The following is a 15,295-nucleotide window of genomic DNA, read 5'->3' as shown; positions in this document are numbered from 1 at the left end:
AGCTCATTAGCAGTTTGATACAGGCTAGATACGATGGCAGACAAACAGCCATAGGGACAAAAGTTCATTTGAAGTAGGTGACTCCTAAACTCAGCATGCCAGGATGATGGACGGGACACTCTGGCCGTGCTGGCGTTCTTGGTTGTTGTACTTTTGTTCCCTGCTGCTAAGCATGGCAAAGGAAATGTTTCCTGAGTCTCTAGCTGACGCTTCCTTAAAGCCTGCTCAGCTCCAGGTGCACAAAGCAACCTCTGCTCCCAGGCAGCCAGATGGCTAGCTGCAATCCAGTCACTCTTTAATTAACTTTGGATTTTTTTTCCTCTCTAGGTTGTTTCTGGGAGAAAGGGAGCTGACAGCATGTTTGTTTACATGAGATTGATTTGGCCTGGCAGTTCCCTGGGACTATACAAAGAATTTTGAAGTGTCTTTGGGTTTTGTTATCACCACAAAAGGAGTAGAAGCTGACAATCCAAGGGGATTTCTAGGATGCATCTAAAGAAGATATGTAAGTATGCAGGTTTATTGCAAGTCATATGCAGATGGGCAGCACACAAAAACAAAGCTGATGAGGGCAAACTAATCTGAAGCCTTGGTTACTGCGCACTGTTGAGCTGCTGCAATGTGTAATTAACTTTAAAAGCAACTACAACAAACACTGACCTGTAAGCAGCTCCTCTTAAACCCTGTGGGGTTGCCTGCAAAAGTTACATTAACGCACATAAAGCAACTGTTGGATGTAAAGGTTCAAGATGTATATCCCTCTGCACAGAAGAAAATGCCAGCCAGCATTTCTCACCTGATCTGGATTAAAAAGCAGAAAGCTGTAAAGAATCTGCATTAGGAGTTAGCAACTAAAATGTCCAGGTATAAAATGAACAGGTAGAAAGAGAAAACTATTTAAGTAACAGATCAAAATTAAATTTATGCTGCAATGCAGAGATGTGAAACAGCTTTTACACTTGTTAACTAGCTGCCCCTAGCAATCAAGCTGTGGTAGCATGTACGTCATATTCTGCTGAGACCCCAGCTAAATGCCAAGCAGGCTAGCAAGTGCCAAGGTCCATCTTGCTACAAAGGACAAAAGCATGGTCTAGAAAAGAGCAAGTAGAAGGGAGGGTGGGGAAGCTGTACCAGCTCACCAGGTCTGAACATTGACAGGGTAGAAAGGATCAGAAAGAAATGAGGCAGCCAAATAACAAAGGAAAAAGGACTATGGAGTGTTTGTCCTTTGTAAGTAGTAAGGCAGAAAGTGCTGAAGGAGATGCATCAGAGAAGAGGTGAAGCAGTGTAATTTTGAATCAGAATGGTCTTAAAGTAAAGGATGAAGCACACTTCCCACATCTGTCACTGAAGGGAGATCTCCCTAGATGGAGAACTTTTTAAAATTACTTTGAGGCCATGTTGCTTCTGACATCAGCATTTTGCAAAGCAAGGCTTTGGGACAAATGACGTACATGTCACAGGCTATAATTTCACTGCAGAGACTAGACAAGGGCAGAGCTGCTGCGAAAGCGTGCCTGGAAAATCGCAGAGGTGCACCCTGCTATTTTGCATCAGAGATTGTTTTTTTAATTATTATTTGTTGAATCATATCCCAGATGAACAAGCAGAGACCTCCCCCTGGTGGCAAGTAAAAAAGAAGTATCAATGATTTTTTACAGTCATGTCAGTCTAAGGCTATAAATGAAATAAAGAGCATCAGACAGGACCTATCTTTATTAGGTCAACTGATACAGCCGGGGAAAAAAGACAATTTTGCAAAACACAAATCCTTTTTCAGGACTTACATAAAATTATTTACTTTGATACAACTTAGGAATAGTTGCCGAGTTCAATTTCATGGTTAATTTATTAGATAATTTGCAAGAGAAGCAGAGGATAAAACCTGTAGAATAACTTCTAGTAGCTGAGCAGGGTAACTGTAATGTGCAATAATCCCATTATTTCTACTGAGTCCTTGTCTTTTAGTACCCAATTGAGTTTTGGTGTCTAAATCCCTTAAAGGCAGACTGGTTGGGAAAGTAAAATTCATTACACTACTGAACAGTAAAAATGGACTCAGTAGACAAGTTTGGTTTATTGTATACAACAGTTTTCCCCAACTGATGTCCTCAGATAGCTCTTCAAAAGTTATGCGTAGAAAATTATCTCTCTGTGTTTGTTATGGGAAGTTACGGCAAGTACCTTTTGGACAGGATTTTTTCCTTTGGGTGAATAGTTTGGTGGATGAGGGGAGAGCAGTAGGTGTTGTTTTGGCTTTACTAAGGCTTTTGACGCTGTCTCCCATAGCATCCTCATAGACAAACTGAAGAAGTACAACTTAAATAAATGGGCAGTGAGGTAGATGGAAAACTGGCAGAACTGCTGGGCTGAAAGGGGCTAGTCACTAGTGAAGTACCCCTGGGGTCGACACTTTAACGTCTTCATTAACAACCTGGATGAACAGAGAGTCCACCGTGAGCAAACTGGCAGATGATACAAAACTGAGGAGAGTAGTTGATAACCAGATGGTTGTGCTGCCATTTAGGACCTCAACAGGCTGGAGAAATGGGCAGAGACGGTTGTCAGAAGTTCAACAAAGGGAAATGCAAAGTCTTTCACCTGGGGTGGAATAACCTGTGCACCAGTACAGGCCCCAGCCCAGGCTGACAGGCTGGAAAGCAGCTTTGCAGAGGAGGATGTGGAAGTCCAGGTGAAGAACAAGTTGACCATGAGCCAGCAACGCGCCCCTGTCGCAAAAGCAGCCAACAGCATCCTGGGCTGCATTAGGAAAAGCACTACCAGCAGATCAAGAGAGGTGACTTTTTTCCCCTCTTTTTTGTTCCAGCTCCAGTAGATAAACACTAGTTATTACCCTGCCCTCAACAGTATAGGTAGTGTAAGAATGGCTGAATTATAATTACATGAAAAGCAACTGTTGTTTTTTAATTATAAAAAGGAGAAATCTTCTTCAGCTGTGACATTCAACATTAATAATCACTGCAATACAAACAAAAATATATTTCCCCATCCTTAAGAATGGAAAGCTATGCCCCTTACCACAAAACACTGTCCCCATGCTTATGTTTAAAAAGGTTTAATTTTCACCCTGGTACAAAAATACAGTACAATGTGATGGCAAGGCATTCGCCAAAAAACATTCAAAGAATAAAAGGGGAACCCCCGTAAAGCTTCAACATAACCCACCCTCACTTGATAGAACAATCAAAAGGTGAGTGCACAAGGGAAAAGTTAAATTTCTGCCCAAAGGCAAATAAAGATGAATCACACACAGTTTTACACAAAAATATGTTTGCAGAGCTAATAATTTCACATGCTACTTGGACATTCATGAAATTTATTCTACTTGGCTTAGTGGCAGAATTAATGGTTTGGGATGTCTAGAAAACACCTGGCCCAGGAACATGCCCCATTCATAGGAATTCCCAGTAAAAACAATGGGATCACATAATACCAGTGAAAAAAGGGGGATCCAACCCTGATTAAGCGTCAAACTGATGGCTACTTCTAGTTACTCCAATCACACTGTTTGTCCTCAAATGTTTTGCCCTACACACTTCCCTTTTAACACCAAATATTAGTGGTTGCTCAAACACACAAACTGATGTGTTTGCACATTACCTACTTGCAAATAACCATTACAGTACAAACTGCCAGGCAGAGGAGGAGATAACACTGTAACTGATGTATGTGTGTGAACTCCAGACAGGGTTTAACCTAACATTGTTGACAGGAGAATTATGTCCCTCCAGTGCATCTACATTCGTGGTCTGTTTAATCATTTCCTTTAGAGTTTTGAAGTGATGAAAAGCATCATTCAGTGTATTCATTATAGTTCATCTCCCAGGTGTTTTCGTTTGAAAGCATCACCTGTGAGCTTCTCCTGGGCCTCCTTCATCCCTTGGACAACTGAAAGATTAGACAGAGAGACAGCAACTATTAATCTCAAGATGAAAACATCAAGGTGGCCCGGTAATGAAAGTGTTTTAAAATAACACAGTTACAGAATGTAGATCTACAAATTAACCCGTGGAAAAAAAATACCCAGTCCTGTGCCCTCTTCCCAACTATTTGTAGTTGGATCATGCGAACTGCATGATTTTCCATGCCAGAACTGGAGACAAAGTTTAGGTCTTATAGACATTATAGTAGGTATTAAGGTGAATCATGATTCTGAACATGGTTCCTCAAGGCATAAGAGCGCCACTCACTCAGCCACAGCTCCCAGTTAATGCTGTAAAGTATCATCATTTTTCTCCACTCAAAAGTGAAGGTGTGTCCTTCACTCAGGACACACCCAGAGTTCCATCTCACTAAAAATGCACTTCAAACTACTTCGCACATACCTTGATCAGCATTGGTATAGAAATACTTGTAGCTGGGGTTTCCTTTCTCATTTATGATTTCTGGGTGGACTTTTCCACTAGGGTCTATGAAACAAGAAATCAGACAGGAAATTTAGGTGGTAACAGTGAGAACATAGTCCTGTGAGTGGATACAACAGCTGTGGATGCCCTACCCATGAAAAGGATTCTGGGAATGTAACCTCCATCAGGACTAAAGGCTTCATCCTTTGGCTCTTCATCATCCTACCAAAGCAAGACAGAAGACAGGGAACATATTAGCAAGGTAACTAACAAAACACAGCACTCATTTTAAAGAAACAAGCTATTGCCTTCAGATTCCATTTACACTGAGCAATTTACATCTTGAACAGACACTAGGTAACCGCAGTATCTTCCACTCTGAAAGGAAAGAAAGTTGTATTTACCTACACAAGTAACATTTGTGAAAATAATATTTTTTTTTTTGTTCTGTCAACTTGCATTAAACGCTCCACTTTGGTGTAGGAATGTTTGATATGTCATGAGAGAATGAATGTAAATTCCTTTACTGCAGCAACAGTATGATACAAGGTGTAAACTGTTAAAGAGCCAATGGCAGAGAGCCAGGTTTATAAACACAATTAAAATAACCAGACTGAAGAAAATTCTTTTTAAAACAATCAGCTATATCAATCAATGCTGAATACCTATTCAGGAGTGCATGATTTAGGATGTACACAAAACAGGACACAACCAGTTAAGTAAGATTTCAAATGCTTAATTACTAGGCAGTAACATGGATACAAATCAGAGGGCAGCCTACCTCAAGGTTGACCATAACAAAATTATGGGCAAGTTCAGAGATCTCCTTGGATTCAGCAAACTTTGGCTTTAAAGCTAATTAAGGCGGGGGAAAAAAAAAAAAAAAAGAGAGATGAATAAAGACAGTGGAAAAGATTTCAGGTTTTCAGGTCAGCATCAAAATCTCAACTTCATTCCTCCCTGCAGAGAGCTGGTACTTTTCAATAAGCAGTGAGTATATGGAATATATGTATCAAACCATTCAAGCCAGGCTCAGAACAGCAGGTAACTGAAGCACTCCTTGCTGGGCCGCCATATGATGAAGCCTGGCCAACAGACATACGCGGTCATATTTGAACCAATGCGACAGAAACAAAAAGCTTGCTGTAAACCACCGGTTCTCACTCAACCAGCTCATCCTTTAAGCTTAGCCATTATGCCCAGCTTTTTGTTTGTGATAGTGAAGGAGACAAAGCCTCACATTCAAAGAACCACCAGCTGCAAGTAAGGCAATTTACACTTAATTCTTGAAGATCATTTATTCTGTTCCATTTTTTATAGCCAAGTGCAGGAGAAATTGCAGCCCCTACAGAAGCGCAGCATTACAGCTGTTAGTTTGCTGGCCTTTAAGCATGGATGGCTTTTGGCAGTGCTAACAGGTAAAGCGGTGTGGTATTACACTGCTCTAAATGGAATACAAATACCTTTAGCTACATTTTGAATGTGAAGTTCATGTTTCTCATGGTTACATGATTTGTATACAAAAGTTCATTAGAAATTTCAGTGAGCTCTAGTATTAAACACACTTTACCTTTGCAAGCTCCACACCAGGACTTGTGGATGATAACCATAAGAGGCAAACCACTGAAAAAAAAAAAAAATTGTCAAAGAATCCAAATTCTATTACATGTATGTTTTAACAGTCAAGACTTCTACAAAGGCTAAATATAACGGAAAGTAAGAGAGATGTAAAGAGATTCTGCTGTGTTTGAAGGTTGTCTTGCAAAGTTTTCCAGTCTTAAAACATGTATAGTAATAATTTATTATAACTGCCACCCAGTAACTGGTCTTGTAGAGGAGGAGACTTTCTCTTTGGAAAGTTTGCTCTTATTAGTTTAGATTTGCTCAGATACACAACTGGTCATGCAGTTTTTTACTGGAGTGGTTACTAACACCTTGTTTAGCTTGAGAGATCTCAGGATGGATTTTTGTGGCTGCTTAACGCACTCCAGTGGATGACAGGCATACACCCATCCCGCTCCCCACTACGATCTGTATGTTTCAGCCACCTCCTGTGACTAAGACTCTCCGCTGAGCAATAATCAAACACAGTAACCTGGCAAACCCTCTGGCTGCCAGGCTAGTTTCCTACATGTTGGTATGCTGAAACAAATCTGTGACAAACGTGACAAGTGCCAGGACTGAGGAGGAGGGGGGGCCTGTGTGGACCTCCAGCCTAAATAAAGTGCAATGCAAAAGGACCAAAGCTATTCTTTATTATTCTCTCTCTCTTCCCAAATAATTCACTTGACCTTTACTACCTATACTACTGTCTTTGTTTCGGCTGGGATAGAGTTAATTTTCCTCCCAGTAGCTGGCATAGTGCTGTGTTTTGGATTTAGTATCAGAATAACGCTGGTAAGACACTGATGTTTAGTTGTTGCTAAGTACTGCTTATGCTAGTCAAGGACTTTTCAGCTTCCCATGCTCTGCCAGGTGCACAAGAAACTGGGAGGGGGCACAGCCAGAATAGTTGATCCAAACTAACCAAAGGGCTATTCCATACCATATGACGTCATGCTCAGTATATAAGCTGCGGGGAGTTGGCCGGGGGGCAGCAATCGCTGCTTGGGAACTGGCTGGGTATCAGTCAGCAGGTGGCGAGCAATTGCACTGTGCATCACTTGCTTTGTATATTATTATTACTGTTATTATTACTACTGCTATTTTACTTTATTTTATTTCAATTATTAAACTGTTCTTATCTACACCCAGGAGTGTTTCTCACTCTTACTCTTCTGATTCTCTCCCCAATCCCAGCGGGGCAGGGGGAGTGAGCAAGTGGCTGCGTGGTGCTTAGTTGCTGGCTGGGGTTAAACCACAACAACTACCCAGAGGTTAAGTTTCCATCGCCCTGAGGTATGTTTTATTTAACCCTGCTCTTCAAAAATCTCTTTAGCATTTTACCTTCTGACAAAGTCAAGCTTACCAAGTTCAATTTCTCTAAGCTCCTTCATAATATATTCAGGCTGCGTTACATGATTAGACAGAGGCCTTAAAGACACTACAAATTTCACATATTTCCTGTTGTTAGTGCTGGTGATCCAATTAATCCACCACTTCACTGCTCCTGACTATTTTGCATCAATTTTACCTTTCTAACAAGAAAAACGCTACAACTACAGGTGACTTTTGTTGCTCTTGAGCACACCCAGGTAGTACAACACTTACCTCCGTGCTTTCTGCATACGGAAGGCCTTACTAACACTTTAATTGTTTCTACCATCCAACAGCTGAACTGGTGAAAGCTGACTAGGGCAATAAACTAAGAAAGACTAAGAACTGGGTATCTCATCCCTTTTCTCTTACCAGTAAACCCCTTAAGCTATGACAGAGTATTTAAGGGAAGCTAGTAATAATGATATAGCTTCCAGAACAGTAAGAACAGCCTAAAACTAGATGAAGGAAAAGAAGGAATCAAGACAGACACACAGAGAACATACTACATGGATACTTCTTCCAGGATATGCCAAGCAAAGCAAAGTTTGAGCTTTCTGCTATTGTAAACTCTGTTACCATTTTGGGGGTTAAAAATGAAGCAAATTTCTCACAGACTGAGAAATTACAAACACCTTTGCACATGACGGCAACTAAATTAATTACTAGCAGAACTGAAGTACAAGTTTTTTAGCTGTAGATAGATATAAAAGGAAATCTCTACTTAGCAGCATTCAGTTTTGGCCTTCAGAACCAGGAAAGGGTGGAGAGGAAGCAGTTAACATTTAGAGTAGTTCAAACAGAAGTCTCCCATTTATAACTAACCAATATGTTACAATCCTTACATAGGACTCTGCAGTAAGGAGCAAGAATACACGTTTCCCTAGTAAAGCTTGTATTGCATCAGCGTCCTCTCCCTGATGATGAAAACCCACTTTTTTTTTCATTGTTTCCATACAGTCCAACATGATTTTGCCTCTTTCTTGAGGAGAGGTTGATTTAAGTCTGGAAAATACACATTGTTCTTATCATCAAGGATCAGTGCTTCATGTCAGAAGAGTTCAATCACCTGGTAAACAGTACTGCAGCACACTTTTTTTTTTTTTAAAGTTAAGAGAGATTTTTTCAAAGCAGATTTTAAATGGAAGTGCTCACAGTCCTGAAATGCCAACACTTAGCCAGTGAGAACTCACAGAAGTTTTAAAGATACTGAATGTATTTTCTCAGCCTTACTCTCTTTGACTGGGAAAATGAACTTATTTACATCAAAACATTTTTGTAGTCATTTCTCGGTTCTGCAATGTGTAAATCCACCTAGCAGCTGGTATGTCAGATAAACAGCCACTGTAACTGAATTAACCCTTCCTGCCCCACTTTAGCATTTCCTCCCAGGCAGCACTACACATACAATTAAAACCTAAAGCCACAATTTATTAAAATGAGGGATGAAGTTTATCTAAGCTATATACGTGGTATAGCAAAGACCGAAATTAGTTGAAACTAAGCACAAAACTAAGTTACCCATCACAGCTGGTACAGACTTATGGGAGAGTTCCACCCAGAACAGACACTGTCATTTTAGCTCATTTTTCCTATGAGAGCACTCATTCATAAACAATTAGTGGTTTTAAAGGTGTTTAATGATGACCTTGCAGAGAAAAGACATCGCAAATTATTTCAATAAAATAGTCCTGCAGGTAAATTAAGACTTTACTCCATTTAAGGCACACATTTTATTGTTAAACCCGAAACGGAGAAGTTTTGAGTTTGCTAAGCCAGCACCCTTCTGTTGCGCAGTTTGCAAATCTATCTCTTAGTTTTCGGTAAGATTTTCTGAAACAGTCAGATCCTAAAAATACAGCCTGCTCCAGTTCTAGACCCAAAGTGTGTTCTGCAGTTTGACATTATCTGGAGACAGCCTTGCAAAAACTATCTTCTTATTCAAGACATACGCATGCCAATGTGGAGGGGAAAAGTTTTCCCTATGGCCACCAGCTTTTGCGTTTTCATGTTCAGACATTACTTGATTACTGGGGTTTAGGTCTCCATAGGAGACTTCACTTGCTTGGGGATGCAACAGTAGGTCTCCTTCTTGAAGGATGCAAGTGGGGAGAGTGTGGGGGTGGAAGAACAGCTTCCCTACAGGTCCTCTTAGCAGTATAGCTTGCTCAGCTGCTGCAGGGGCATGGCATCCGTCTTCCCAGAGCTGCTATTGCCATGTGAGTTGGACTTGATGATCCTTACGGGTCCTTCCACCTTGAGACATTCTATGATTCTAAGATCTGATATGCAACGGGTGTGGCCCAAGCTCTGCAGGGTCTGTGGCTGGAAGGCATGTTCTTACTGTTGCAAGTACTTTGGGACCGGACCGCGGCCACCGCTGTGCACGGCACAGGTGACAGGGTTCACTGGATACTGCGGCTCAGGTACTGCAGGAACATGCTGGCCAACTGGGACAAGTTTTCGTCACTGGGCTGCATCTTGGTGTAGCTGATGAACTGCCTCCGCAGGCGGCTCAGCTCGGCCATGCTCACGGGCCGGTTCAGCACCAGCCCCTCGGCGACGCCGGGGACGCGGACCAGCTCCCCGGGCTGCGCGCCGCTCCTCTGGGCGGCCATGACGGCGGCCAGCACCTCCTGGGTGACGCGGTCGAGGTGGTGGAGGAAGCTGCTGGACTGCAGGGGCTGGGTGCGGGTGGCGCGGTGCGGCGGCGGCGGGGCGCTCTCGAAGAGGGCGGCGCGGATGGCGGCCAGCGGCAGCGGCTCCTCCCCGTGCACCGTGAAGAGCGGCCGGTCCCAGCGGTTCCGCGGGTCGGGGGCCTCGAAGGGCGGCTCGTCGGCGCCGCCCGCGCAGTGCAGGAGGCAGCGCGCCGTGCCCGCCTGCCGCGCCGCGCAGTACAGCTCGTAGCGGATGCTCCGCAGCTCGTTGCCCGCGTCCACGATCACCACGTCCCGCCGGCTCAGCCGCCGCTCCACCTCGGCCCGCAGCGCCGCCCGGCCGCCCTCCGCCTCGGCCACGACGTGCGCCTGCCGCTCCGGGCCGCCCAGCGCCGCCCGCAGCTCCGCGGCCCGCCGGCTCTTACCGCTGCCCGGCCGCCCGCACAGCACCACCAGCGGCATCCTCCCCGCCGCGCCCGCCCCGCCGCCATTCTGACCCGGACGGCGACGGCGACCGCTTCCGCTCGGGTCACTCACGCCCACACGCCCGCCCCCGCGGTCGCCCGGGCAACCGCGGCCTGCGCCGGAGCCGCCACGGCGGGAGGCCCCGCCGGGCAGCGGCGGCCTCGCCTGGAGCCCCCCCCGACCCCGCCGCCTCGCAGCCCCGCGCCCTCCGCTCCTCCCCGGGCTCGGGGCAGGGCGCGGCGCAGCGGCTCGCCACGGCCGCCCCCGCGCAGCCCCACGGCGAGCGCCGCAGGCGGCCCCGAGGGCGGCCGGCGCCCGGGGCTGCGGGGAATCGCCGCGCTGCAGGGCGCGGCTGGCACGGGGACGCCGTCCTGCCGAGAAGCGCGACCGCACTGTGGCTGCCCCAGAACCAGACGCCCGTAACCGTATGCACCCTTGCCTACAGGGAACTCAAAACCAAGCAGTCTCCAGCGTCTCCGACACATCCAGCTTCGGTTTACAGAACGGAAATCGATTTAAAGTCTTGAAAAACTTCCTTGACCGCCGGCTCTGATGCATCTCACTCGCTGCATAACAGATAATTTCGTATAATTTTTCATCTCCTGACCTAAGGTCAGCACAAAAATCTGCTTTTTAGGTTTGCTTATCTTTGTTTTGCTGGTGGTTTCTCCCAATTCTTCAATTCACTAACACTTAAATGCTGCTGAACTCAAATCAGTGAGCAGGTCTGTGGTTTTGGCCACAAAAGGAGAGAGCGTGCATTACACCTGTTCCTTGCTCTGGGGCTGTTTCTGTGCTGAAACACTCACACTGCCTAAACCTGAGAGCTCACCCTCCCTCCCTCCTCTGCCTCATTTTAAAATTTCCTCTGCTTCATTGCAAAGTAATGCTACAACCATTCCTGCGAATAGTGAAACTGTCTATTTTTTTTGGACAGGTATATCAAATAAATGCTAAAATATCCAGTTATAAACACTTGTAAGACTTCTGAACTGTACTATCTGGGTTAATTTGGTGTCTACACTAAAGTGTAGAACTCACCAGATGGATCAGTTTGAGAGCAAAATTCAGTTGAACAGCAAACCTGGAAGGCATAATGAATTTCTACTAACGTCAGCATTGTCAGATCTAGGTTATAATTTTAGAAATACAGATAGAATTTATAAGCATACAATTTTCCTTCTCGCATTTTAACAAGAAACAGAAGAAATTCTGAAAAAAAATGTGTCAAGATGTCATTTTTTGCCTTTTCATAGAGGCAATCTTCTTTTTCAGAGTTTAAGCTTAACCCAGAAAGGTTCTGGGTTGTCTACCTGAACAACTTATCAGTTCACTACAGTTTGAAACTTTCAGACTTTTTCTGCAGATGGTTACAAAATAACTCATCTCACACTGAGGCCTCATCCATACAGGCACATTGAATTTTACAGAAGCTATTAGCACTGCTGAGTTCGAGGGGATTAAGTGCTGCTTAAACATGCATTTGTGGGTTTGAGATTGTATCCTTCTTTACTATGATAAATAGTCAAAAAATATTTTCTTCTCACTTCAAAGACATGCTAGAACTTCAATCATTAAACCTAGGTGATGCCTCAGCACAGTTAACAAAATGCTGTATTTTCTCTCTAATAAGCTACAGGGATCTGAACAGTCTCCTAAACCACCTTCATGTTCGTTAATTACTATTTTCTGCACTTAAGTTTAGGATCGATACAAAATCTTTGTGAATGTTTTTAAACACACTTTTCTGTCTTTAAAGCTAGGTAACATACCTGGCTGCTGCCTCTTTCTTCCCATCTTCTAGCGTTCTCCAATGAATATGATCTCCAAAACCTGCCAGAGAGAAGGGTTTATAAATGGTGTATAATTCAGCATGTCAACTAACAGATGAAAACAGTCCAACCCTTAAGAATATTTTCAACTCATTTTACATTCTTTTTTTTTTAAAGCCAACTATAATCCCAGTCCTGGAAAGACTTCTGCAAATACTTACAACCTACATAGTCTTATGAGGAATCCCACTGAAATTAATTAACAAAACCATACCACACTCATGAATATTTTTATATATATGCAAATGACACCAAAATCCCCCAAACAGAGATTAAAATTGAAGAGCCTGCTGATTATTGCCCATTCTTTTTCAATCTGTGAACATTTATTAACTGATTAGTGACAAATTAAACATGTCAGCATTTGGCTTCCTAAATCCCACTGAACGTGAACTAAAGCAAAACTTAAGCATATGATCATTAATTGCCCTAAAACTATTATGCTGAGTATTACTGCTGATGACAATTAGCATCGAAGAGTGAGAAAGAACACCATTACCCGGGTTTCTGGATGTTACAGTGACTGAACAATGCAGGAAGTATTTTATCCCATACCCAGATAACAAGTCTTGCTATGTCGGTTGAGAAGAGAGTGAGTGAACGTATGTTTAACAACTGCAAAGCACAGGCTGCCATTTTTTTTTGACCCTGTGGCCAACACAGCACTACCCTCAACTCACATGGCTGAGCCATGTGGAGAGCTGACATGAAAGAGATCTGGGAACTGTTTGTAGGGGAACTCCCTTGGAAGACCTCCTCAGAGGTCTCATCGCTCCAGTAACGCAGGGCTCTGCTGGATGACCAAACATCAGCCTTGGCTTGCCCCTTCCCAATGCCGAGGGTTTGGATTAGTCAGCAACCCTCAGTGCCCAGGGTGCTGAGGGGGGCAGATTTTGGGAGCTACACAGGGGTCAGGAGCCACAGGCTGCCCAGTGCTGACACAGGGAAAAGTGGACATTGTCTCCAGTAGACAGCTATGGCAAAGAACCTGGAGAAAGCCAAGAACAGGGTCAGCGAAACCTCATGGCACCCTAGGTCAGCATCTGGGAGGTTGGAACAGTTGGCACAGTATTTTTATTACCTTATCTTCTCTCCTGATATGAACATATATGATGCAACACATCAAATATTTAATTGTGCTAGCAGTAAGGTGGGGATGACTTGTCCATGTCCAATCACACACACGTATCAGCTACAGAGGCAGCTTCAGACACAAGGCTATGTTTGCACCAGCTGAACGTAGCAGAGCAAAAAAACAGCTGGATTAGCAGAAGTCGTGTCTACTCAGAATATTGACACGTCAGCTATTTCATTCAAAGGCCAACATGTTAAAACAGGGAAAACCTTCTATTGTTCTAACTAGGAATACTTTTTGAAAGCTTTTCTTTTTTTCAGCTAAACCCCACTTTGTGGTTAGCTTCAGTATGTTTTTAAAAGCATTATACAACACATTACGGAGTGTTTCTTTTGAATGAAAGTCATCTGAGGAATTAACTGTAAAACAAAAGGGGAATGTCTGGGATCCACACCATGAAGCTTTGCTGTCATTGACCAAGCTGTGCTACTACCAGCCTTGAATCATAGAATCATAGAATCATGGAATCGTCTAGGTTGGAAAAGACCTTTAAGATCATCCAGTCCAACCATTAACCTAGCACTGCCAAGTCCACACTAAACCAATCAAGGGTAGACTAGACTAAACCATGTCCCAAAGTGCCATGTCTACCCATTTTTTGAACACTTCCAGGGATGGTGACTCCACCACCTCTCTGGGCAGCCTGTTCCAATGCTTGACTACCCTTTCCGTAAAGAAATTTTTCCTAATTTCCAACCTAAACCTCCCCTGGCGCAGCTTAAGCCCATTTCCTCTTGTCCTATCGCTAACTACTTGGGAGAAGAGACCAACACCCACCTCACTACAACCTCCTTTCAGGTAGTTGTAGAGAGCGATAAGGTCTCCCCTCAGCCCTCTTCTCCAGGCTAAACAATCCCAGTTCCCTCAGCTGCTCCTCATAAGGCCTGTGCTCCAGACCCTTCACCAGCCTTGTTGCCCTTTTCTGAACACGCTCCAGCACCTCAATGTCTTTCTTGTATTGAGGGGCCCAAACCTGGACACAGTTGAAGAGGAGATTTATCTCTAAGACAGGCTAAAGCCACCACCTGGGGTGAAGCTCAGGGCCCTGGCGTACCCTGGCAGAGCCAGGCTATTCGACATGGCAATGACAGAAGGCGGCCTCGGCGAGCCAGAGGAGAGGTGAGGAGCAGTCACGAAGGAAAAGGGAAGCCGAGGGCGGGAGGGAAGAGCCATTCATCGCCTGCCAAGCGCCAGCAGAAGGGGCCGGCGGAGGCTGGGCAGGGCGGGCCGGGCACCTCAGCCCCAGGCAGGGCGGGGGGCACCGAGGGGCTGCGTCCCCCCCCGCCCCCCCAGGCCTTCGCCACGTAAAAGCGGGGCCCCTCGAAAGGCAAGCTCTTCGGGGTTTAGCCGGAACAGAACCACGACGGCAAAGACCGCTTAAAGACCCCCTCATCTTTAAAAAGTCAAAAGGCGGCGGCCTCCCCCTAACCCGCCACGGCAGCACCAGGCCAGGCCACCCCCGCCCCCCGCGCCCCCTTCGCCGCCGCGGGCTGTGGGAACCGGCCCGGCCCCGGCGCACCCATTCACGGCAACGGCAGAAGTTGAGAGGAAAGCCCGAAGAAAACGTTTGCCTGACCCTTTCCGAGCCCTTCCGCGGCGGAGGCTGCGGAGGCCGCCAGCACCAGGCACAGGCAGAAGATGGAGGCTGCCGCGGGCTCAGCCCTCATGGTGTCGGCGCGGGCAGCAGCGGCACCCCGGGTACGGCCCCTAGACCTCCGAGACGGGACGGGACCAGCTTAGGTGATTTTTTTTTTTTCCCCCCCGTTTTTTCCCCGTTTTTTAAAGGCCAGGAAGTGATGTGAGGCGGATGTGGGCGGTGCGCCGCCCTCAGCTCCCGGCGCGGAGGGAGAGCGCTGCGGAGGG

The 15,295-nt window shown here is 45.3% G+C and overlaps 2 protein-coding genes across 2 annotated transcripts; both read right to left on the bottom strand.

The window, feature by feature from the left end:
- Positions 1-3,075: 3,075 nt before the first annotated feature.
- On the bottom strand, positions 3,076-15,099 carry TXNDC12 (thioredoxin domain containing 12). The gene is made up of 7 exons (XM_075711143.1): positions 15,009-15,099; positions 12,238-12,298; positions 5,938-5,990; positions 5,149-5,222; positions 4,520-4,589; positions 4,347-4,430; positions 3,076-3,909 (listed from the first exon to the last, which is right to left on the bottom strand). The coding sequence occupies exons 1-7, from the start codon at positions 15,097-15,099 to the stop codon at positions 3,830-3,832; spliced, it is 513 nt and encodes a 170-aa protein (XP_075567258.1). The 3' UTR covers positions 3,076-3,829.
- On the bottom strand, positions 9,066-10,462 carry KTI12 (KTI12 chromatin associated homolog). Its single transcript, XM_075711431.1, has one exon. The coding sequence runs from the start codon at positions 10,460-10,462 to the stop codon at positions 9,749-9,751; it is 714 nt and encodes a 237-aa protein (XP_075567546.1). The 3' UTR covers positions 9,066-9,748.
- Positions 15,100-15,295: the final 196 nt, after the last annotated feature.

This window comes from Pelecanus crispus, chromosome 5, assembly GCF_030463565.1.
Source record: "Pelecanus crispus isolate bPelCri1 chromosome 5, bPelCri1.pri, whole genome shotgun sequence".
NCBI lineage: Eukaryota > Metazoa > Chordata > Aves > Pelecaniformes > Pelecanidae > Pelecanus > Pelecanus crispus.
This window is presented reverse-complemented; position numbering and strand designations above follow the sequence as displayed.